The 23,975-nt window shown below is 43.2% G+C and overlaps 2 protein-coding genes across 6 annotated transcripts; both read right to left on the bottom strand.

The window, feature by feature from the left end:
• Nucleotides 1-3,528: 3,528 nt before the first annotated feature.
• On the bottom strand, nt 3,529-8,162 carry c8h22orf15 (chromosome 8 C22orf15 homolog). Its single transcript, XM_074637049.1, has 6 exons — nt 7,819-8,162; nt 7,427-7,513; nt 7,058-7,180; nt 6,233-6,258; nt 4,564-4,612; nt 3,529-4,434 (listed from the first exon to the last, which is right to left on the bottom strand). Exons 2-6 carry the CDS (start codon nt 7,497-7,499, stop codon nt 4,298-4,300), a joined length of 408 nt encoding a protein of 135 aa, XP_074493150.1. The 5' UTR covers nt 7,500-7,513; nt 7,819-8,162; the 3' UTR covers nt 3,529-4,297.
• Nucleotides 8,163-10,694: 2,532 nt separating this feature from the next.
• Nucleotides 10,695-23,709, bottom strand: LOC141768733 (adenosine receptor A2b-like). Of its 5 annotated transcripts, none has more exons than XR_012594196.1 (5): nt 23,417-23,709; nt 15,519-16,199; nt 11,582-14,007; nt 11,330-11,428; nt 10,695-11,280 (listed from the first exon to the last, which is right to left on the bottom strand). XR_012594196.1 is itself a non-coding variant. In XM_074637040.1 (3 exons), the coding sequence occupies exons 2-3, from the start codon at nt 15,854-15,856 to the stop codon at nt 13,002-13,004; spliced, it is 1,344 nt and encodes a 447-aa protein (XP_074493141.1). In that variant the 5' UTR covers nt 15,857-16,199; nt 23,417-23,709; the 3' UTR covers nt 10,695-13,001. The 5 variants fall into 5 exon arrangements, 1 of the variants encoding a protein (XP_074493141.1); XR_012594198.1 differs by having other exon boundaries at nt 11,330-11,435; nt 11,588-14,007; XR_012594195.1 differs by having other exon boundaries at nt 10,695-11,428.
• Nucleotides 23,710-23,975: the final 266 nt, after the last annotated feature.

Below are 23,975 nucleotides of genomic sequence, written 5' to 3'. Positions count from 1 at the left end.
TTCTTTTTCTTACAATCAATTCATTAAATTCCTATTGATTTAATCTCTTTTTGGTAGATCAATGTATTCATTTGTAAAATATGTCTGTTACATCCCAGTCTCACGGTTAAGGTCATGTTTTTCTTTTGTTTTCAGTTTTGTTAGTACTTCCTAAGTCTTCTCGCACCTCGCTCCTCCGGTTTCTATCCATCCATCCATTATCTGTAACCACTTATCCTGTTCAGGGTCGCGGGGGGGCTGGAGCTGATCCCAGCTGATATTGGGTGAAGGCGGGGTACACCCTGGACAGGTGAAGGTGGGGGGGTACACTCTGGACAGGTGAAGGCGGGGTACACCCTGGACTGGTGAAGGTGAGTTGGGTCAGTTGGGGGAGGATTGGGAGGGGTGGGGGGTTGTAGTTGTTCTGTAGGAGTCTCTACAATCTGTTTTCTGTGTTGTAGCTCCACTAGGTCGACAGTTCCCTTGCAATCTCTTCTTTCATCTGTGCTATTTCTTTCCTCATAATGTTTTGTGTTTCCCTGAGTTCAGTGGTGAGGACCTGTTTGTTCCTCTAAAGGCCAGCTACCTGTTCCCTCAGCTCCTGGGCAGCAGTCTCCAGCTGGTGCTTCTCCTGGCAGAGCTGTTCTCGGAGGTCAGAGTGTGATGTGGTGCTGGTATAGGAGCACACCTGTTCCCTCAGCTCGGTGAGCTCCACTTCAAACAGAGCCAGTCTCTCTCTCAGCTGGTTGACAGTGTGGTGGTCTGGGTTCTGGTGGTCTGGGTTCTGGTTGTCAAAGCCAGGCAGAGGGGACGATAGAATGATGTTGTGGGCCTGGGTTTCTGCTGTTGGGGTGCCTGTGGTAATGGGGGAGCTCGGAGTGCTGCTCTTATTCTTTTTTAATTCTGCCGTATTTGTCAGAGTGGGGAAGTCCTGTGTAAATGAGCCCAGGGTGGTTTCATTACCCTGCACCATTACTGTACCATTCTGGTGAAGGTTCACAGTCATCAGTTTTCCCTCTTGGTCTTTGTCTTCATCCTCAAATATCTGGATTTGCCTCCCCTTGCAGATCCCTCTCCTTGTGGTGAAGCTGTAGTGCTTTGATATGGCTGTGTGCCATGCTTGTGCTCAGTGTAAAGGAGCAAGTTGGTAATAGCCCCAGTACTATTCGAGCGATCAGCATACAAAGTCTCTGCATTTTCTCTCTGCACTCTGTGTCTAAACTGTATTCTTCCTGTTTCTGATTTTATTTCTGTTGGGTATTCAAAGAAGCAGGGGAAGGTCCCTGCTACTGCTACTGCTGTTACTGCTGCTGTTACTGCTGTTACTGCTGCTGCCGTTACTGCTGCTGCTGCTGCCGTTACTGCTGCTGTTACTGCTGCTGCTGCTGCCGTTACTGCTGCTGCTGCTGCTGTTACTGCTGCTGCTGCCGTTACTGCTGCTGCTGCTGCCCTTACTGCTGCTGCTGCTGTTACTGCTGCTACTGCTGTTACTGCTGCTGTTACTGCTGCTGCTGCTGCTGTTACTGCTGCTGCTGCTACTGCTGTTACTGCTGCTGTTACTGCTACTGCTGTTACTGCTGCTGTTACTGCTGCTGCTGCTGCTGCTGCTACTGCTACTGCTACTGCTGTTACTGCTGCTGTTACTGCTGCTGCTGCTGCTGTTACTGCTGCTGCTGCTGCTGTTACTGCTACTGCTACTGCTGCTACTGCTGTTACTGCTGCTGCTGCTGCTGTTACTGCTACTGATGCTTCTGCTACTACTACTGTTACTGCTGCTACTGCTGTTACTGCTGCTGCTACTACTGCTGCTGCTACTGCTGCTGCTGCTACTACTGCTACTGCTGTTACTGCTGCTGCTACTACTGCTGCTGCTACTGCTGCTGTTACTGCTACTGCTGCTTCTGCTACTACTGCTGCTACTACTGCTACTGCTGCTTCTGCTATTACTGCTGCTACTGCTGCTGCTGCTACTGCTGCTTCTGCTACTACTGCTGCTACTGCTGCTACTACTGCTGCTGCTGCTACTACTGCCGCTACTGCTACTACTGCTGCTACTACTGCTACTGCTGCTGCTACTGCTGCTACTACTGCTACTGCTGCTACTGCTGCTGCTACTGCTACTACTACTGCTGCTGCTGCTACTACTGCTGCTACTGCTACTGCTGCTATTGCTGTTACTGCTGCTGCTGCTGCTGCTACTACTGCTACTGCTGCTGCTGCTACTGCTGCTGCTACTGCTACTGCTACTGCTACTGCTACTGCTGCTGCTGCTGCTGCTACTGCTGCTACTGCTGCTGATGCTGCTCCGCTCAGTCTGGCCTCCCTGGGTAGTCTGTCCTCCCTGTGACGGCGTGTTTCCATGGCCACGCTTGGTTGGGCCAGATTGTTCGGTGTCTGTCCTGAAGCCCTGGTGTTGGGGGACAGAGCTTCAGGACTAGCTGGCAGAGAGGACTCTTTTCTTTGTTCAACTCTTGGCACTGCAGGGCCCAGTACTGGTAGGAGTGGGGGTCGCTAGATCGGAGGTGTTTATAAAATTTGACGGCTCGTTTTTTAATTTTAATTATATGGGGGGCTCACTTGGGTGCGAGATTTCATTAGAATTCAAATTCTGGTCTCCCATTGGATGAAGCTCACAGGAACTTTGGGGAAGTTTCCTGTGGCACGCCCACCGTCTCACCGGAGATATAAGCAGAGCGCACGTACAAGGACGCGCCTTTCCATTGTAACTCTACTTGTTACAGGAGGTACAAACGTTGCAACTCTTCCCCTTTACACCTAGGCACAGTTCCTGACGATACGTGATAACGTGATCTTTACTTTAACTTTCGCGGCATCGTCCGCGATTAGGAGCAACCTCTCACGTGACGTCCACCTCGTGCTTCCTCATGGTCTCCCCCCCCCACACACACATCATTGGTCTCTGTCTACTACATTAATCATTAATAGAAAATAACACAACCACTCATACATGATGCCACAATAATACACCTATAATTTAAAGGTTAACCGGTATTTTTCAACCTGGACCCTATTTTCACATGTTTTTGTGTCTAACTGACTGATAGAGAAAACAACTTGTGAAACTGGTCCAGTATTGAGGCAGAGCGCAGCGGATGGCAGCAATCCTATTGGAGCAAGCTGGCACCATCATTTATGTCCACTAAATGTTCTTGTTTTTGCCGTGACAGGCTCTAATTGTTATCTGACATCATGGAAAGAGTCTCGCTCAAGCAGAAGTCTCGTTCTGAAATCTGACGAGGTGACGTGTTGCTGGAAGACAACGGTGGAATAGTGGAATACATCCATGGTGGAAATTTGAGTGGCAGCCGGGCAGAGCTTGTTGTGTTGGAGTACAGAAAGCGTAGCTTAGTGTTATCTAAAAATGTTCAATGTCATGGATGAATATTTAGATGATTTCCACAATGTGGATGAGGTCTTTGAATCCGATGGCCGGACGTATTTATTTGAACCGGAGGTTATTCAGATTTCATAACAAGACTTCTCCTTGACTGGGACTTGGACACAATAACAAACTGACCAGATCAAGACAAAGGTAAAGAAAAATGTTTTATTTCTCTGTAGGGTCCTTTCCATGATGTTGTCTGACACTTAGAATAACAATCTGAGCCTGTCAGTGGCATATACAAGCACTTTTAGTGGACGTAACGTTACATTAACGCTTCTCACTTGCCCTCACAGCTTGTTTAGTAGCTGCTGGTTACAGCACTCTCGCTCAATACTGGATTCAGAAACTGGTGTCCCCTTTCATCACAACATGGGAAAATAGGGTTAAAATGTTTTTAAAGAAATATCAAAGTTGTCTTTTAATGTCATTTTTCATTATGAGAATTTGTACTTTTAATTTATTTTAGTTAACTTTTTCATTTGCAGCTAATACTTATGTACTTAAGTAAAACTGAATTACTTTATTTCTTCTGACCTGTCTATTAGACTAATATTAGTTTGTTGCTACATCTGAAGCAGAACTATGTAATCTTCATGCCATATTGCTCTACTTGGTCATTATCAGGATACAAATGATTCTGTTATTGAGCTTGATTTCTACAGTAACACTCAAAGATGTAATTTATAACAGAAATATTCATATTCCCAGAAGACTTCCAAGAAGTTTGAAGGTGGCTGTTTCAAAATGTGGTTGAAGCTATAGTGAACACAATCCTCTATCTGATGCATTTAACAGATTGTTTTTATAGATGCACAATATAGCTATGTCTATTAATATGTAAATACATCTGGATTTGTTTCAGCTTTGAATGTCTAAAGAAATCAGACTTTAAAGTCTTGACTCGTACAGAAACTATTTAAGTTTGTGTTTCTTGTTATTTGCAGAGATGTTTTTGCCACTGGTTTGGCTGGCAGGACTGCTCCTCTGTGTCCGTCCTGGGATCTCTCTGTCTCGCTCCTTGTCGGGGTCAGACAGTTTCCTCAGCAGCTCTACAACACAAGAGTTGAATTTAAATGGAGCTGACCAGCAGGAGGACTCAGAGAGCCACTTCAAGTCTGCTGGTTGGTTCAGCACTGTTCCGTTTCAATCATCAAGTTGCTGCCAATGGTTTATTTTACCTGTTAACTCCAGTTGAATCTGGCTGAAGTTGTTTAGGAGAGACATATACAGACGTAGGCAAAATTGTTGGTACCCTTCCGTTAAAGAAAGAAAACCCCACAACGGTCACTGAAATAACTTGAAACTGACAAAAGTAATAATAAATAAAAATTTACTGAAAATTAAATAATGAAAATCAGACATTGTTTTTGAATTGTGGTTCAACAGAATCATTTTAAAAAACAAACTAATGAAACTGGCCTGGACAAAAATGATGGTACCCCTAGAAAAAATGTAAAATAGTTTGACCATAGGGACATGTTAAACTAAGGTGTGTCCTGTAAATAGCATCACAGGTATCTTCAAACTTGTAATCAGTCAGTCTGCCTATTTAAAGGGTGAAAAGTAGTCACTGTGCTGTTTGGTGTCATGGTGTGTACCACACTGAACATGGACCACAGAAAGCTAAGGAGAGAGTTGTCTCAGGAGATCAGAAAGAACATTATAGACCTTCATGTTAAAGGTAAAGGCTATAAGACCATCTCCAAGCAGCTTGATGTTCCTGTGACTACAGCTGCACATATTATTCAGAAGTTTAAGGTCCATGGGACTGTAGCCAACCTCCCTGGACGTGGCCGCAAGAGGAAAATTGATGACATATTGAAGAGACGGATAATACGAATGGTAACCAAAGAGCCCAGAACAACTTCCAAAGAGATTAGAGGTGAACTCCAAGGTCAAGGTACATCAGTGTCAGATCGCACCATCCGTCACTGTTTGAGCCAAAGTGGACTTAATGGAAGACAACCGAGGAGGACACCAAATCATAAAAAAGCGAGACTGGAATTTTCCAAAATGCATATTGACAAGCCACAAAGCTTCTGGGGGAATGTCCTTTGGACAGATGAGACAAAACTGGAGCTTTTTGGCAAGTCACATCAGCTCTATGTTCACAGACGCAAAAATGAAGCATCCAAAGAAAAGAACACTGTAATGTGAAACATGGAGGAGGCTCGGTTATGTTATGGGGCTGCTTTGTTGCATCTGGCACAGGGTGTCTTGAATCTGTGCAGGGTGCAATGAAATCTCAAGACTATCAAGGCATTCTGGAGCGAAATGTGCTGCCCAGTGTCAGAAAGCTTGGTCTCAGTCGCAGGTCATGGGTCCTCAAACAGGATAATAACCCAAAACACACAGCTAAAAACACCCAAGAATGGCTAAGAACAAAACATTGGACTATTCTGAAGTGGCCTTCTATGAGCCCTGATCTAAATCCTATTGAACATCTGTGGAAGGAGCTGAAACATGCATTCGGAGAAGGCACCCTTCAAACCTGAGACAGCTGGAGCAGTTTGCTCACGAGGAGTGGGCCAACATACCTGTCGACAGGTGCAGAAGTCTCATTGAGAGTTACAGAAATCACTTGATTGCAGTGATTGCCTCAAAAGGTTGTGCAACAAAATATTAAGTTAAGGGTACCATCATTTTTGTCTAGGCCAGTTTCATTAGTTTGTTTTTTTAAATGATTCTGCTGAACCATAATTCAAAAACAATATCTGATTTTCATTAGTTCATTTTCAGTGAATTTTTATTTATTATTACTTTTGTCAGTTTCAAGTTATTTCAGTGACCATTGTTGGTTTTTCTTTCTTTAACGGAAGGGTACCAACAATTTTGCCTACGTCTGTATCTCTGACCTCCAGTATCATCATCTCCTGAGGGGAAGTCAAGTCAAAGAGTTTGTCAGACATTTACCCCCTAAAACAAATTGAAATGTACCTGTAGGAGCTAAAATCTAATACTTTAGCTACTGAGGTGATTAGCCCTGGACTGACGCGCTTTTCGCTGTAGATGGTCCTTTAGTTGTCTGTTGTGCTGTACAAAACTGATCCTGAGTCCGCTCGTTGGTTTTACAATAATAGTTCATTTATTCCTAATATGGTATTAAGGAAGCAAGTCCAGTTACCATAGCAACGAGTAAACAATAATAACACGGCAAACAATTCAGCGTCCCTGCGGTCAAAAACCATTTGCCCTTCCGGGCTAAACCCTGACGCCAACAACACACCTCGTTACCTATATACCCGTGGCTGGGTCAATCAATTAATACAGTGCCACCTAGTGTTCCTAAAAGTGAATTACACCAACCTCTGTATACATCATACATCATGTTTTGGCTCTTACAGTACCTTTTGTTACTGTAGGCTAAAATCCATGAGCAGCAACTCAAACTACTATAACCTCCAAAATTAAAATATAATGGGCTTTAGACAACATTAGACAACATTTTAATATATCATCTATATTTATCTATAAAATGGAAAAACAACTCAAATCATACATTCAGCTCCCAAAACTATAATTAGGATTGTGATATGATCATTATTTTGTTAGTCAAACATGTAAGTTACCTCAGAAATTTTAAAAAGCACCATCATTTGTTTGCACTGTAACTTATTGACCTTTTTCCAAATATTAGATATGTAAACTTGGAGTGAAGCTAGATGTACTCACGGCATACTCGTAGGAGGACGTAGTATTGTCTCTCTGGCAGCACGCTGCTGGCCAGAGCCACACTGTGCTGCCTCCCCTCCAGGTTCATCACCCGACCACTGCTGTCCATCAGGTCCACACACTCTGCACCATCAATTCAATCAATCAATTGGATGCTTCTTTACATAACAAACTAAATGTTTTGTGCTTACAACCAAAACCAGATGAAAGAAGTGACTTGTAAAAAAAATAATAATTTTGGTGTCAGTCAATAGATGAAGATGTTGTCAGACTTACTGTTCAAGTTATGGATGCTATAGAAGTAACTAACATTTAGTTTCTGACTGCATGTCCAAACCACTAACAATGTTTCTAAGAGCTTTTCAATACCTGTGAAGTCCAGACCACACCTCTCCTTTACATGATGGATGAAGTGGATCAGCTTACAGTTGAGATTGAACATTTCCACCCTGCTGTCTGTCAAGAAAAACGAGATCTTCTAAAAATATAACATTGCATATTAAACTTTGCACTTTGTCAGTTTATTCTCCCTGTTCTCAGGCAATAAACCAGACCACTATCATACTAAATGTTGATTTCTAAAGCAAAGCAACCATTTGCAACCATACTGAATGTTACAAAGCTTTCCAGTACACTCAAATCAAATAATCAAACTTTAAATACCAGGGTTTATCCTACTCTACATCGACAGTGTCATTGGTTGAAATGTTTTTCTACCTGAAAAGCAGCGAGAACATAATATATCAAAGAACTGTACTAACCTCCGAGCAGGATAGTGACAAACACCTTGTGGTCCTGACTGCAGTTATGCTCCACTAGTTCTGCCACTAGCTGTAGTTTAAAGACTGTTTATTCCAAAGAGCCCAGGGAGTGAGACGTTTGGACTGTTAAATCAGTGTTGTGGTGGTCTCGATCTGAGACAAAGACTCAGCTCTGAGGGAGAGGTTGTATAAACTGACCTGCATAATGTAGAGATGGTAAACACACACACACACACCTCTTCTTCTCCTTTCAAAGCTGAAGCTTTTTAAATGAGGGGACGAGGCACTGCTCTTGCTTGTATCCATGGAGTCTCTACACATGGACAGACTGGCACTCTGGACTTTATAGCTGCTTGTTGGACAGTGATGTCAAGACTGACTGAAGAAAAAGAGGCTTTATTGTTTCCCGCCACAGATTGGAACTAAGAAATGAAATAGCCTGACCCAACACTGTTTCTACTTACTGTAATACCTATGAAGAAGAGTTTTAATCCAGTTTTAATCATAGCTCATAATTAACTTAAACTGTAATCACTATTATCTCTTCACTAAGTACAGTTATACATTACCGTGCTAAATCATCAGCTATGTGGCCTAACCACTGCTTATATGTTTGAGAACCACCATACCTTAAAGTGGCTGTGATCTTTACTCTTATATAAGCAACGTATGAAATGACCATGTAAAACAATGTGAATGTGAAGATGTTCCCTCTATACTTTCATAACCTACAGCAATCACTGTCATCACACTTAGTCACACTTGGCCACCTATGCCTCCTTAGGCATGTAGTCTAGTTAGGGTATAGAAGGCTGTAGAAAGCCACCTGGGCACTGACAGTGGGAGAGTGGCTGAGTAGCTTGTGATGTTGTAGTTTTCAGCTTTTTGCTCTTTGTTATCTTCTCCTCTGTTTCATTGTGATTTTCGGTAAAATGGTAAATGGTAAATGGACTTGGACTTATATAGCGCTTTTCTAGTCTTCCGACCACTCAAAGCGCTTTACACTACATGTCAGTATTCACCCATTCACACACACATTCATACACTGATGGCAGAGGCTACTAAGGTGCCAACTTTGCCCATCAGGATTTAATCTAAATACTCATTCACACACTGATGGCTATGCCTCCGGGAGCAATTTTTTGGGGTTGTGTCTTGCTCAAGGACACATCGACATGTGACCCGGAGCAGCCGGGGATCGAACCACCGACCTTCCGATTGGTGGACAACCTGCTCTACCCTCTGAGCCACAGCCGGTAAATAAAACCCCAGCCTTTTTGTGCCTACTTCAGCATCCTGAGCCATTCTTTAATTCAACATATTTTTTCACTCAGCTCATGTGCAGAGAGCCACACTAACATCCCTCATTTATGTAGAATTACTACCAGTAATACTACAGTGACAATGTGAAAGGTATCACTCATGAACAGAGAATTATCACCTGAATCTGCAGCTCTTTGATGTGTTTAGAACTTGTTTCTGAAGGTGATATTATGTCAGTGATGTGTTTGGAACTTGTTTCTGAGGGTGATATTATGTCAGTGATGTGTTTAGAACTTGTTTCTGAAGGTGATATTATGTCAGTGATGTGTTTGGAACTTGTTTCTGAGGGTGATATTATGTCAGTGATGTGTTTAGAACTTGTTTCTGAAGGTGATATTATGTCAGTGATGTGTTTACAGCTTGTTTCTGAGGGTGATATTATGTCAGTGATGTGTTTACAGCTTGTTTCTGAGGGTGATATTATGTCAGTGATGTGTTTACAGCTTGTTTCTGAAGGTGATATTATGTCAGTGATGTGTTTACAGCTTGTTTCTGCAGGCTGTCAGATATCTGGCTCAGTGCTCCACTATGTTCATCAGCTTGCTGGTAACTTTGTCTGTCTGCTGTTTGCTGCTGGGCAGGGAGAGTACAGTGGATTCATCTGAGTATTTTGCTGAGAACAGTAAAAGTACCACTAGCGGCCACTTAGCTTAGCTTAGCTTAGCATAAAGACTGAAAACAGGTGGAAACAGCTAGCCTGGTGCAAAGAATAAAAAATGACCAGCTAAGAAACCGTCAGGCACATAAACCTCTATAAAACTAACATTTTTTACAATTATTTTTTTTTGTACGGATTAAATAAATGAGAAGCGATGATGTCATTAATGAGCTTCAGGGTTGTGCAGGGTTTGGACAGAGCCAGGCTAGCTGGTTCCAGTCTTTATGCTAAGCTAAGCTAACCAGCTGCTGGCTGTAACTTCATATTTACTACAGACACACGAGTGGTACTGATCCTCTCGTCTAATACAAGAAAGCAAATAAGCGTGTTTCTAAAAATGTCAAACAATTCCTTTAAAAGATTGATTAGAGCAACGCTAAACAAAATGATTTCAAACAAATAGACACATTTATTGTTCCCTTGCAATTACAATGAAGTTTTCTCACTAGATCTCCAATAGAGCTGTAATAGCCTAAAGTTTTGAGTCTTAACCTTGATATGAGCCAGCTGAGGAGACAAGATGTTGCCACACAGGAAAGCAGCAGATCACGAGGACCCGGGAGGGCTCTGTGGTGAATCTTTAAAAAGCACTAAAGTCCCCTGGGGAAGCTTTGAAAGAGAAGTGGGCTCTGCACCCTGTAACCTGAACTCACAGGGGAACTGCGATACAAGCTGGGAAAATAAAGAACTCCAAAGATAGTTTGACTGCTTAACTCTTTCCCAGAATGAGCAAACCAGATCTCTGACTCACTTCTATAGACTTCCAGATCTGATATGAAACATGACCCTGCCTGGTGAAAAGCCAATGGGAAGCCTGGACCTGCTCCTACAACTACTGAATAATGACTGGGCCATTGTGGCCATTTGTGAATGCAAATAAGGAAGTACACTTGAACATGTAAAGGGATTTATTTAAAGAATTGACCTGCTTGTGATAACACAGAAGGCAACATTCATCATGAAAAATAATAAACACAACTTCTTCCATGAGTTTGATTTAAGTCTGAAATAGAATCATTCACAATCCTCTTATAAGTATTTCCCATCATTCACCACACTATCTCAGAAGTCAACATTTACATGAATATAACTTAAATTAGTCCAGTCAAACAAAAATACAAGAGTACATTTCAGCATTGTGTTACAGACTTTAGGGCCTTCGCTTTCAAACATGTGAAACATTACATTGCTATTGACAGAAACATGAACCAATCTGTCGCTAGTAAAAGTACTGTTCTTGTTTTTTAGTCCAATTAGAACCCATTCATTTAATGTTGGAACGCACATAAATCTATGCCATGAAGTTGAATTACAATGTGAGAGAATGGATAATAGGCAGAATGTGAAAAATGTTTAACTTTCTGCAAATGAGCGTGAACTAGTGAAGCAGGTTGGTGATGCTGTCTGTGGCCATGCAGGTCCTCAGGATGCACTGCATCTAAAAGTGGTGCACATGATGGTGCAATGCTGCAAATAACCCTCTGCCCATGATCCATGGTAGTAGTTTTATGTGAAATCCATTATATCAACATCCCTGAAGAAACTTTTTTTTAAAAATGTACCAATAATTTAAAGGGGACATATCATACTCATTTCCTGTATTTGGGGTTTCTAGAACATGTTTACATGCTTTAATGTTTAAAAGACACATCATTTTTCTCATCCTGTCGGTCTGATTATACCTGTATTCACCCTCTGCCTGAAACGCTCCGTTTGGCTTGTGAGAAAAATATGGTGCTCTGAAGTGGGTTATATTGTATAACCCCCCAACAGTGACCCTGCATCAATGCCAATTTTCTGGTTATGTGCAATGGCGTTTTGTGTTCGTCACGGAACATGCTCCATACAAATGTAAACTGCTCAAACTAAATATATATTCAACAATTTAAGTTCACATCGTATTTAGGATGAAATCTACCCTTTTCTAGTCTAGCAAACGGTAGACGTGTTCATTTGATTATAAAATTGTTACAAAAACCAAGCAGCTCATTTAACATCTGTTAAAAACGAGAAGATGTTTACAAAAAAAGAAAAGAAATTCCACTGCAGAAACACTGGAGTAAGTTTTATTTTTTTATTTTTAGTTTCTGTGTATATTGCAGATTTGTAATATTGTGAACCTTTGCACATCCCCTCCACTTGATACGAAACCATGGTTACAAAACGTTGCTTCAGTTTCCGTCGGAGAGAGAGAAGTTTGTCCCAAAGCTTGCCACTGCATACCCTCCACCTTCAAGAAGGGTGCTTCATTCAGCTGTGAGTGTGACGACAAATAGAGTTCACTCCGTCATGGAGTGGGAGTGGGAGTGGGTAGGGTTCGGTTTGAGAAAGGCCCAAGTTGTGGCCGGTATATTCTAATTGGCCTGCATGTGACATAGGAAGGGGAGCCAAATGTGATGTTGTTGATTTATGCAGCCCACAAAAAACTGAGTGGGTTGTCTTATTTCACAGTTTGTGGGTTAGTAGGCACTCCAGATACCCAAATATATGTGGACAAGCACTGAAAAAGAGAGTTTTTTATGATATGTCCCCTTAGATATTATGTCTTTGTCTTCAGCCAAAGGCCCATTCAGACCAGAAATGGCTGGATGAAATACTCAAATACCATGGTATATTACTTCAACCTGCAGTTAAACAAAGTTAGACATCCTAAAAAAGGCCACAATCAATGTTTTTTTTCCGATGCTTAATGTTTTAAGAGAGTGAGATGCCATACCGTCCCTTCTCTTCATATTGCCTAAGCTTTGGTGGGTCACGCAATTTCCCTGGTCAGAGTGCATTTCTATTGAATTCAAGCTATTTGCGAAGACAAAACTAAAGCATTCAGTAATCTTATTTGTTGAAATTAATGCAGGGCCATTTGTGATGTGTGAAGTGCCTGCACCTTAAAGTCACTAAGTCGTTTTAAATCATTCCTGGTCATGTGGGGTGTCATGAAGCAGCACAACCTCTTTGAGACTCTAGCGGTGCATTTCTACTTTTAGCCTGGTTTAAATGAACAAGGCACTGTGTTTAAATACTGGAGGGTTTCTCGTGGCAAGGACATTTAAGTTATCTCAGTAACATCCGTTGTCCAATATCCATTTACAGTTCTTCCGCTTCCATTGCGGATCAGGATTTATCCCGAACCGATGTGAGCTGCCGCTGAGCTGATGTTGACATGTTACTGCAAGACTCCTGAATGTCAGTGAATGTACATGCGTCAGGACACCTTTGCCAGCTCACTGAAGCAGCTCTTTCTGTTCTGCTTGATCAACAGCGATGTGACCTGGCCGGAGTCGAGGTTCTGTTTGTCCTTATCCTCCACGACTTCTGGTCCAGCACAGTCATGCTGCTGCCCTGCATACTGGCCAATGGGGATTTGAGTCTGTCGGAGGGCTTGAAGTGGACAAGAGCCCATCTTAGGACAGTGGGAGATGATGACTGACAGAGGGGGGCGGGACACTGCCACCAGACCGCCCCCTACAGAGATGTGAGAAGGGCAGCGATAAGAGCTTTCACAGCTACTGCTGCTGCTGTGTTCAGTGAAAAAGTCAAAGCTGAGGCTGTTTGCCTTGAGTCTGATGGAGCTGCATTTACTGCTGCCACTCTCCAACAGCTCCTGCTGGCCCAAGATGTGACGCCGGATAATCTTGCGGAAGGTTTGTCGGAACTCCCGGATGCGGTAGGCGTAGATGAAGGGGTTGACCACCGAGTTGGCGTGGGAAAGAATAATGGCCACGTACATGATCCAGGCCGGAGGACGAGCGCACAGAGGACAGAAGAGGGTGAAGCAGTTGATGATGTGTAAAGGTAACCAGCACACTGCAAACAGCCCAACAATGATGGCCAGAGACTTGGCAGCCTGGACCTCTTTCTGCAGCGTGGAGCGCGACTTCTCTCCATGAACTGCTTTCACTTCGATCAGCTTGAGCTGGTGGCGAGCGGCCATGAAGATACACAGGTAGATGGCTAGCATCAGCAGCAGGGGAATCAGTACACAGGCAAAGAAGTTGAAGTAGACCATATACTCCATGACCACCACCCCCTCAAACAGGCACCTCATCAGGCCGGGCGGGCAGACCGTGCTGTTGGTGCTCTCGGTGCTATCGATGCTCTCGGACAGCTTGTGCCAGCCCATCATGGGGGTCAGACCGATGATGATGGATAAAACCCAGCAGATGGCGATGATGCCTTGTGCCCGCTGACCAGTCACCAAGCTGGTGTACCTTGAGCGGGAGACGATACAAACATCAAGCATCAGCCCTGAACTCTGTGAAAGGTTTGTTTCCTAAAGAAATGTAAAACGTAACTAATAATGGTTTGTATACAGTTTATGACTTATAATTTGATCAGCTGATTGCTGTGTGGAAGCACTTCTCATCCCGGAACTAAAAGAAAAGGATAAACAGACAAAGTCCTTCAGGACTCCTCAAAGGACGAGTCTATTTTGAGTACGCCTGTGTGGGAGAGCAGCTGAGATATTTGGCTTGTTTCTATCACATTCTTGAGATGTTAAAGTGCAAAGGTTAAGCCCCCCCCATCAGGGATGCAAAAAACAACGCAGAGAAAGCCTCATGTATCTTCAGCAGGAGGAAGAGGCTGTGTGAAAATTCTTTGAGTCCTGAAAACAGGACGGCTGAGCTCCAGTATTTTAGCTACGGCATCACTGTTGGTCAGTATGTCATTAGGGGGTTAAGTGTCAGGTGGAGACATCCTTAACTAATTTGAATGCTAAATGTCTTTTTACAGTGAAATAAGAAGTAAGATTACACAAGGGGTTACAGGGGGGTCACACAGTCTGCATAAGCAATTAGAGCACAAGTCATTTGATTGCTCTGGGGGGACACAGCCTCGTGGGAGACGCCATTTCTGGACACATTTATTCAGTCAAGACTTTCTGGTTCAAATGTCACATCTTTACTGAAAGATAAAAAAGTTTTATTGTGAGACCTCCACTGCTTGTAATGTGAAAGACATCGCTCATTGATAAACCCACAAGGAATTAAAACTGGACTCTGCCGTTCCCCTCAGGTCTACAGAGCGTTGAAGAGGAGACCCGCTCCCTATATAGATATAAACGGCTCATTCTAAGGTAAAAAAACACAACGATTATTATTATCAGGTGATTATACACTAAAGAAAACATACTTATTAATGTTATATATTCCATTTTTCCAATAGATCCCCCTAAATGCTACACACTGGTCCTTTAAGAGCGTTTGATACCACTTTCTAATAAGGCATCCTTTACAAATAAGTTGTAACTAGAAGTCTTATTAAAAGATATTAAATAATTTCCTAATACTTTACAGATCAGTTATTAAAGAAATTATTCAGGACAGTTTTGTGAATAAGGTTGTAAATATATCCCTTTGGTGAATTTTAATTCAGTTACAAATCTTTATAAACCATTAATAAATGCTCTCCCTTTGTAGGCCCTCTAGTCTTATTACTTATTATCAGTAACAGCTGCAGAGCTGTTACTGATAATAAGTCATTAATAAAGGGCTTTTGTTCTACCAAGTCTGCCGTTGTACATGTTAATAAATGGATTTGTTTTAGTTCAAGTGAGAAACAAAAAAAGTAGTTCTTATTAACAGCTTATAACTGATCTATAGAGCATTAATAAATAATGTATTAACCATTAACAATGCCACTATTTACAACTTTTAAAAACCCTTTTTTTTTTTTCTGTGTCTCCTGTAACTATAAGACGTACTCAAAGGGGTTCACTGACCTGAGCGGTATCTTGATTGCAATGTAGCGGTCTATAGCGATGGCCAACAGGCTGAAGATGGAGCTCTGTGTGAGAACCAGCACGAAGCAGGCAATGAACAGGCAGCCATAGAAGTTGGAGCAGAAGCCGGTGCTGATGACGATGGAGAAAGGAATGGCCAGGACGCCAACGGCGATGTCAGCCACCGCCAGGGACACCACAAAGAAGTTGGTGATGCTCTGCAGGTTACTGTTGAGGCACACGGCCCAGCAGACCAGCACATTGCCCAACACAGAGAAAACAGCAATCAGCAGCTCCAGGACGATGTAGAAGGAGGTTGGGATGGGGTCTTCCAGCATGGTGAGACAAACGGCAATGTCACTGACGAGGAGGGAGGAAATCTCGCTTCAAAGACCATAGCTGCAGCCTGGCAGCCGCTGAGCTCAGCCTCCTCACCTCCAACACTTTCAGAAACATCCAGCTGTGGCACCTCCTTCACACCTGCTCAGCTCCAACAGCTTAAGATTTATTCAGCTTGGGATGGAGCTGTCATCTCTCCTAACTCCAGACACATCCTCTCCTGGTGAAAAGCTCCTCTGCTGTCCTCTCCCCTCAGGTCCTTCCCCTCAGCAACGTTTTCCCATGAACTTCTCGAGGGGCTGAGACCATGCCAACAACGCTCATCACTGGAACATAATGTCGCTTAAGAGGTGCAGAAGTGAAAAAGAGGAAATGCTTTTACAATAAAGGAAGTGAATTTCAACAGACACACAATTGCATCAGATGTGTTTTAGAGTAAGCCAGAAGTGGTGTATGTCAAAGATGTTGCGGTGTTCCTAAGAAGTCAATATTTCCTTAATACTCTGAAAAGACTCATGGATTTGTTGAGTCTTTTTCTTACTTGTTTTTTTAATTAAATAAATCCTTCCTTTTAAGGCATAAATGTTTCCCAGAATCCCCACTACAGATGATTGGGTAGGTGGGGTCAACCTGCCTTAGACAGCTTTTAATCACACACCTTTACAGAGGCTTCGACCCTCCAACAAGAGTAGACGTTTGGAGGAAATACATGGGCGTTTAAATTCATAGATTCATAAATTCAAGATATCACTAAAAAAGCATCAGCTCATTCGAAATGAAGACTGAAATTGTTCATAAACCCATGCCAGTCTGCAAAACCGGCGGTCATGTCAGTGTTTGGTTTTGTGGGACTTTGCTGATGTTTTCTATAAACAGCTGCTCTTGACCCTGCAGAGGAGCAGTGGGAGAGTTAAATGTACATCTACTGCAGCAGCTCCAAGTGTTTTGGTGCAGACAGTAAAGATCATATGCAGGAAACACGGCGGATGCTTCTGCGAGCATCAGGTTCGAAGGCTGAGACTAACTGAAGTGAAAATACTGGGTGTCAATTTTAATCATTGCAACCTAGACTCGAATTATCAACTGATAAATGTTTCAATTTGACAAAACTGGAAATCCTTCCTTTCTACTACTGGTAGACTGAAAGTCCCTGAAAACTCATTTTCTCAGGGTTAGGGTTAGTTACAGTGGTGTCCTACGTGAGTACAGGGTTAGGGTTAGTTACAGTGGTGTCCTACGTGAGAACAGGTTTAGGGTTAGTTACATTAATGTCCTACCTGAGTACAGGGTTAGGGTTAGTTACAGTGATGTCCTACGTGAGAACAGGTTTAGGGTTAGTTACAGTGGTGTCCTACGTGAGAACATGGTTAGGGTTAGTTACAGTGGTGTCCTACGTGAGAACAGAGTTAGGGTTAGTTACAGTGGTGTCCTACGTGAGTACAGGGTTAGGGTTAGTTACAGTGGTGTCCTACGTGAGTACAGGGTTAGGGTTAGTTACGGTGGTGTCCTACGTGAGTACAGGGTTAGGGTTAGTTACGGTGGTGTCCTACGTGAGTACAGGGTTAGGGTTAGTTACGGTGGTGTCCTACGTGAGTACAGGGTTAGGGTTAGTTACGGTGGTGTCCTACGTGAGTACAGGGTTAGGGTTAGTTACGGTGGTGTCCTACGTGAGTACAGGGTTAGGGTTATTTACGGTGGTGTCCTACGTGAGTACAGGGTTAGGGTTAGTTATGGTGGTGTCCTACGTGAGAACAGGGTTAGGGTTAGTTACGGTGGTGTCCTATGTGAGTATAGGGTTAGGGTTAGTTACGGTGGTGTCCTACGTGAGTACAGGGTTAGGGTTAGTTACAGTGGTGTCCTACGTGAGAACAGGGTTAGGGTTAGTTACAGTGGTGTCCTACGTGAGAACAGGGTTAGGGTTAGTTACAGTGGTGTCCTACGTGAGAACAGGGTTAGGGTTAGTTACAGCGGTGTCCTACATGAGAACAGGGTTTGGGTTAGTTACAGCGGTGTCCTACGTGAGAACAGGGTTAGGGTTAGGGTTAGTTACAGTGGTGTCCTACGTGAGTACAGGGCTAACCCTGTACTCACGTAGGACACCACTGTAACAGGGTTAGGGTTAGTTACAGCGGTGTCCTACGTGAGAACAGGGTTAGGGTTAGGGTTAGTTACAGTGGTGTCCTACGTGAGAACAGGGTTTGGGTTAGTTACAGTGGTGTCCTACGTGAGAACAGGGTTAGGGTTAATTACAGTGGTGTCCTACGTGAGAACAGGGTTAGGGTTAGGGTTAGTTACAGTGGTGTCTGACGTGAGAACAGGGTTAGGGTTAGGGTTAGGGTTAGTTACAGTGGTGTCCTACATGAGTACAGGGTTAGGGTTAGTTACAGTGGTGTCCTACGTGAGTACAGGGTTAGGGTTAGTTACAGTGGTGTCCTACGTGAGTACAGGGTTAGGGTTAGTCACAGTGGTGTCCTACGTGAGTACAGGGTTAAGGTTAGTTACAGTGGTGTCCTACGTGAGTACAGGGTTAGGGTTAGGGTTAGTTACAGTGGTGTCCTACGTGAGTACAGGGTTAGGGTTAGGGTTAGTTACAGTGGTGTCCTACGTGAGTACAGGGTTAGGGTTAGGGTTAGTTACAGTGGTGTCCTACGTGAGTACAGGGTTAGGGTTAGTTACAGTGGTGTCCTACGTGAGAACAGGGTTAGGGTTAGTTACAGTGGTGTCCTACGTGAGAACAGGGTTTGGGTTAGTTACAGTGGTGTCCTACGTGAGAACAGGGTTAGGGTTAGTTACAGTGGTGTCCTACGTGAGAACAGGGTTTGGGTTAGTTACAGTGGTGTCCTACGTGAGAACAGGGTTAGGGTTAGTTACAGCGGTGTCCTACGTGAGAACAGGGTTAGGGTTAATTACAGTGGGATCCTACGTGAGAACAGGGTTAGGGTTAGGGTTAGTTACAGTGGTGTCCTACGTGAGAACAGGGTTAGGGTTAGGGTTAGTTACAGTGGTGTCCTACGTGAGTACAGGGTTAGGGTTAGTTACAGTGGTGTCCTACGTGAGAACAGGGTTAGGGTTAGTTACAGTGGTGTCCTACGTGAGTACAGGGTTAGGGTTAGTTACAGTGGTGTCCTACGTGAGTACAGGGTTAGGGTTAGTTACAGTGGTGTCCTACATGAGTACAGGGTTAGGGTTAGGGTTAGTTACAGTGGTGTCATACGTGAGAACAGGGTTAGGGTTAGTTACAGTGGTGTCCTATGTGAGTACAGGGTTATGGTTAGTTACAGTGGTGTCCTTTAATGTATTAGAGAAATACTTTAAATGTGAAACCAAGTCTTCAGAGGCTTTAAAGCCGCTATGATCCATGTTTTTATATTAACAATAAATCTGATGACTACATGGAATGTGAAAGGCATCGCTCGTATTGATAAACGCACAAAGAATTAAAACTGGACTCTGCAGTTCCCCTCAGGTCTACAGAGCGTTGAAGCATCTTTCAGCTCATTGTTTTGGTTTTACGGCCCTTCACTTTACGGTTTTAGTTCACTCTCACTGCTTTTTTTTAGCAAAGCACTTTTTACTGCTATGCTACTCGGTCGGTCTTCAGGGCATTTTGAAGTGTAATTCTAAGAAGTCTGAGAAATATATGGCCTATATGGTCAATTCTCAATTAGTGAATCACAAGATTGTCTCATATCTGGGAGCCATGTCCATAAAAGGCTTAACAAACAATAAGATGCTGTTTTTGTGGTGCTGTATTCCCTCTGAGGGAGTGTTTCTTGAGGTTGTGTTGAGTTTTCATAGATAACAGCTGTGCTGGAACACAGAGGTCTTTGCTCTCTGACTCAGGGTTTTCCCTTTGGGTTGGATGAGACCTTTTTATTATAATACCAGTCTTATTATTAATTAATAGTAGTTATTTCAAGGTTGACAGTTATCAGTAGGTTTTTTTTGTTCTTTATTTGACTTATTTTGTGTTCTATTCTATTTTATCTTCTATCGTAGCTTTTATTTTTAGCTTGTTTTTATTTTCTAATCTTTAATGTTTTAATGTTTTTATAACTTTTTTAATTATGTCTTAATGTTCTCTCGCACTTTGTTGCAATGTTCTTGAATGTTTATGTAAAGCACTTTGAATTGCCCTGTTGTTGAAATGTGCTATACAAATAAAGCTGCCTTGCCTTGCCTTGCCTTGCCTTACGAATAAAGTTTTTGTTGGCCTCGTTCCTCTGAGCCCTGGGGATTAATTTGTCTTTATGTCAGAGAAGTGTGGTGTTATATTGCAGTGTATCCATCCATCCATTATCTGTAACTGCTTATCCTATTCAGGGTGGCTGGAGCCGATCCCAGCTGACATTGGGTAAAGGCGGGGTACACCAGACTATCACAGGGCTGACACATAGAGACAGACAACCATTCATACTCACATTCACACCTACGGGACATTTAGAGTCAACAATGAACCTAACCTGCATGTCTTTGGACTGTGGGAGGAAACCTGAGAAACACGGGGAGAACATACTAACTCCACACAGAAAGACCCTAAGCCGGGTTAGAACCTGCGACCCTCTTGCTGTGAGGCAACAGTGCTAACCACTAACCACTGCACCAGCGTGCAGTATTGCAGTGTATTATAATGTTTAATGTTTTAATGCAGCAGCGGTTCATCCAAAACAAAAATCCCACAGGACAATGAAGGAAATAGTGAATCTCTGAAAACTACGACAGTGACCCTCCCAACAATGCATCCTACAAAAAAAAGCTGTCCTGAAATGAAATTATGAAACACGTCAGAGAAACTTCAGGGATTTATAGTGAAACAAGAGTTACGGCCCGGCCTAGGGGAAACCCTGGCGCAACATGAAAATGAGACTCCGCTCTTCCAAGCTCCCAAGAACCACCTGCAACAAGGAACTTGCAACCCTTATAAAGTTTTTTTTAAAACATTTATCTTCAGGGTAGGCTTACAGCAAAATAATGAACAAAAAGAAGCTAAACAGCTTAAACTTTAAGAAAGGAAACAAAAGACAAATTACTGACTTAACTCCTAACCAAAAACAGGAGAAAAAAAGGTGAAAAAAATGCTACCCATCCCCACCAAACCTGAGCTGTTATATCAATCGACAAATTTCAATACATTTCACATGGTGCATTGTTGCTGGCAGTCTGACTGAAAGTGGAGAGAGGAGAGCCTGCAGGGGCAGAGGGAAGCCAGCCTTTTAAACCTCTCGCTCAGCCAATCGATCAAACAGTCAACCAATCAATCAAGCTCACCTGCAGCCCATCACACACAGGCACCACAGCAGAGAGAGAAAAAGAGATCCACACCGGCACAAAGCTCATTAGAGCACAAATACAGAGATAAATGTGCTTATGACGTCGGGATTGTAACACAAGGGACAGTGAGGTATTTATTAAGGACAGGCGTTGGATCACATTAGCATCTTTAGCACACAAATTGAAAAAAATGAAAATTTGCTCAGAACTTTGAATTTAAAAGTTGTATTCAGATGGAAATGTTTTGTCCAATTGGTCAGTGAATTAGGTATTAAAATACCATTGACTTTATTTTCCCCAAACCTTGCTACAGCATCACCAAGAAAATGACAAATCCTCTCATCATACTCCTCCCGCCATGCAGAGGAAGCACAGGCGGAAAAACATCAAACCTCTCAGCTTCTTGTAACAGACACTATCACCGTGTGGTGCTGATGGACGCTCTAAGTGACAACCTGGCTGCTGGCGGAGTGACGAGGCTGACTGTCATCTAAAGAGCAGCTCTGTTGAGCAAAACACTGACCACGCCACCTACAGCGACTTATAAAGTATAACATTAGCAATAATAATGACAGCAGAGCTGTCATGATACACTTCACTCCATCTTTATATTTCTACTGACCCAGGGCCAGATTAACACACTAAGACCCTGGGGAAAAAGTAGCTGTACGACCCCCTGCTTGTGGTTATTTAGTTAAACAAATGTATTCATATGCACCATTTACATGTTGACACAACAATGCAGCACCTGCCTTGAGGCCAACAAATTCATAGGGCCCTTAGGGGCCCCCGAAGGTCTATCTGAAGTCCAGCCCAGTTTGGACTCACACAAATAGATGTTAAGAAGTTTACACCTCCTCTATATGTAATTGTTTTTTTTCTCCTCTTCTAATGTTTTGTCAGTGTGCAGATGTTTTTACTTCAATATGAGAATTTCTACCAAGACATCTTAAGATGTGAATGTGTTTTCATCCACTGATCTATGACTGAAATGATTGATTGACTTGATCAGAACTCACTTGTGACCTGGTTGATTCAAACCAGCCGTAACCTGGATAATACAGTCCCCCCAGCTGCCACCTCAGCTTTGAACAATGGCCGGTTGGAAATTCACAAGAACGAATCTCCGATGTCCGGCTGCCAGTGAATGCAGAGATGACGCTGCCAGCTGCCGCTCCGTTTTCTACCGGCCCCGGCAGCTTTTAGTGTATCTCTCCCTGCAGATGGATAGTGGGGAGGAGTCCCCCCCCCCTTCAATATTGCTCCGCTCTGTGCTGTCTGCGGTTGCGAGGGCCAGGCCATGCTGGTCCATGCTGGTCCATGCTTGGGTCCAGCCAACCAGGAAAATCCCAAGCCTCCCGATGGCCAGTCGGGACCCACCCTCCGGTCCCCCCCCCCCCCCCTGGTGTGTTCTACTGTAGGATGGTCAACACTGGTGTGTTCTACTGTAGAATGGTCAACACTGGTGTGTTCTACTGTAGGATGGTCAACACCGGTGTTCTACTGTAGGATGGTCAACACTGGTGTGTTCTACTGTGGGATGGTCAACACTGGTGTGTTCTACTGTAAGATGGTCAACACTGGTGTGTTCTACTGTAAGATGGTCAACACTGGTGTGTTCTATTGTAGGATGGTCAACACTGGTGTGTTCTACTGTTGGATGGTCAACACTGGTGTGTTCTACTGTAAGATGGTAAACACTGGTGTGTTCTACTGTAGGATGGTAAACACTGGTGTGTTCTACTGTAGGATGGTCAACACTGGTGCTGTTCTACTGTAGGATGGTCAACACTGGTGTGTTCTACTGTAGAATGGTCAACACTGGTGTGTTCTACTGTAGGATGGTCAACACCGGTGTTCTACTGTAGGATGGTCAACACTGGTGTGTTCTACTGTGGGATGGTCAACACTGGTGTGTTCTACTGTTGGATGGTCAACACTGGTGTGTTCTACTGTAGGATGGTCAACACTGGTGCCTACAGGAATGCTGAGCTTGCTTTTGTTCTCACAGGTGAAGAAACCTAACAGCGATCAGTGTAGGACACCTGGCATCAAACATTATTTACCGTCTTCTTCACACATTTGATCTCTTTTCTGATGCTTCACTGTTATGTCATGTAAACATGTAAACTATGTTAGTTATAGTACAAACACCATTTAACATGTTAAGATTGCAGGCATAAAGTCTGAGCAAACCTACGGCTATAATGCATCATGCATTAAAACACTCAAAATTCAGCTTGCATGCATGTTATGCAGAAATAACTTTGTCTACTAAAATGACTCACCTTCTTTTTCTTGATGTCCGCCAGGCAGAATGAAGAACTTTATGAGGGGAGGTGATAAAAACACCCTCGACCTACAAACATAGCAAGCAAACGATCGTTTTCACTTCCTACTGAGCGACAAGAGAGAAACCTCTTCAGTGAACAACTTCACCATGCTGCTTCAGTCCGGGAGATCAAATCACACTCTTACTGAGAGTCTGATCAGTGTCTCAGTTGCTCACATCAGGAGAAATAACGCTGCTCCTTCAGTGAATGACTTCAGACAGATGAGACTCTCTTCCTCTCTTCCTCTCTCTCTCTCGCTCTCTCACTCACACACACTCACACACACACACACACACACATATATATGTGGTTGTGTTTCCTGTCCGGGGTAAGTGGATCAGTTATATCCTGCTGTGCAGCCTACCGTTGAGTCTGTTGACATTAAACCACAGTAGTCAGGAGGGAATCCAGTTTATCTTGACATTGTTTTACACTGGAAGACTAATAAGCAGTTATTACTCATGTTGTCAGTCGAATTACTGTTGAAATGAAATGCACCATTTAATAATTAGTG

Source organism: Sebastes fasciatus, chromosome 6, assembly GCF_043250625.1.
Source record: "Sebastes fasciatus isolate fSebFas1 chromosome 6, fSebFas1.pri, whole genome shotgun sequence".
Lineage (NCBI taxonomy): Eukaryota > Metazoa > Chordata > Actinopteri > Perciformes > Sebastidae > Sebastes > Sebastes fasciatus.
This window is presented reverse-complemented; position numbering and strand designations above follow the sequence as displayed.

What these genes read in the sequence shown, in the direction of transcription:
- c8h22orf15 (XM_074637049.1), bottom strand. Translation starts at nt 7,499, where the DNA reads ATGTTCAATCTCAACTGTAAGCTGATCCACTTCATCCATCATGTAAAG. An exon ending in GTGTGGTCTGGACTTCACAG is followed by an intron (nt 7,181 to 7,426) that starts GTATTGAAAAGC and finishes TTGATGGTGCAG; the next exon opens with AGTGTGTGGACCTGATGGAC. An exon ending in ATGATACTGGAGGTCAGAGA is followed by an intron (nt 4,613 to 6,232) that starts TACAGACGTAGG and finishes TGCCTACGTCTG; the next exon opens with TATATGTCTCTCCTAAACAA.
- LOC141768733 (XM_074637040.1), bottom strand. Translation starts at nt 15,856, where the DNA reads ATGCTGGAAGACCCCATCCCAACCTCCTTCTACATCGTCCTGGAGCTG. An exon ending in GCAATCAAGATACCGCTCAG is followed by an intron (nt 14,008 to 15,518) that starts GTCAGTGAACCC and finishes CTCCCGCTCAAG; the next exon opens with GTACACCAGCTTGGTGACTG.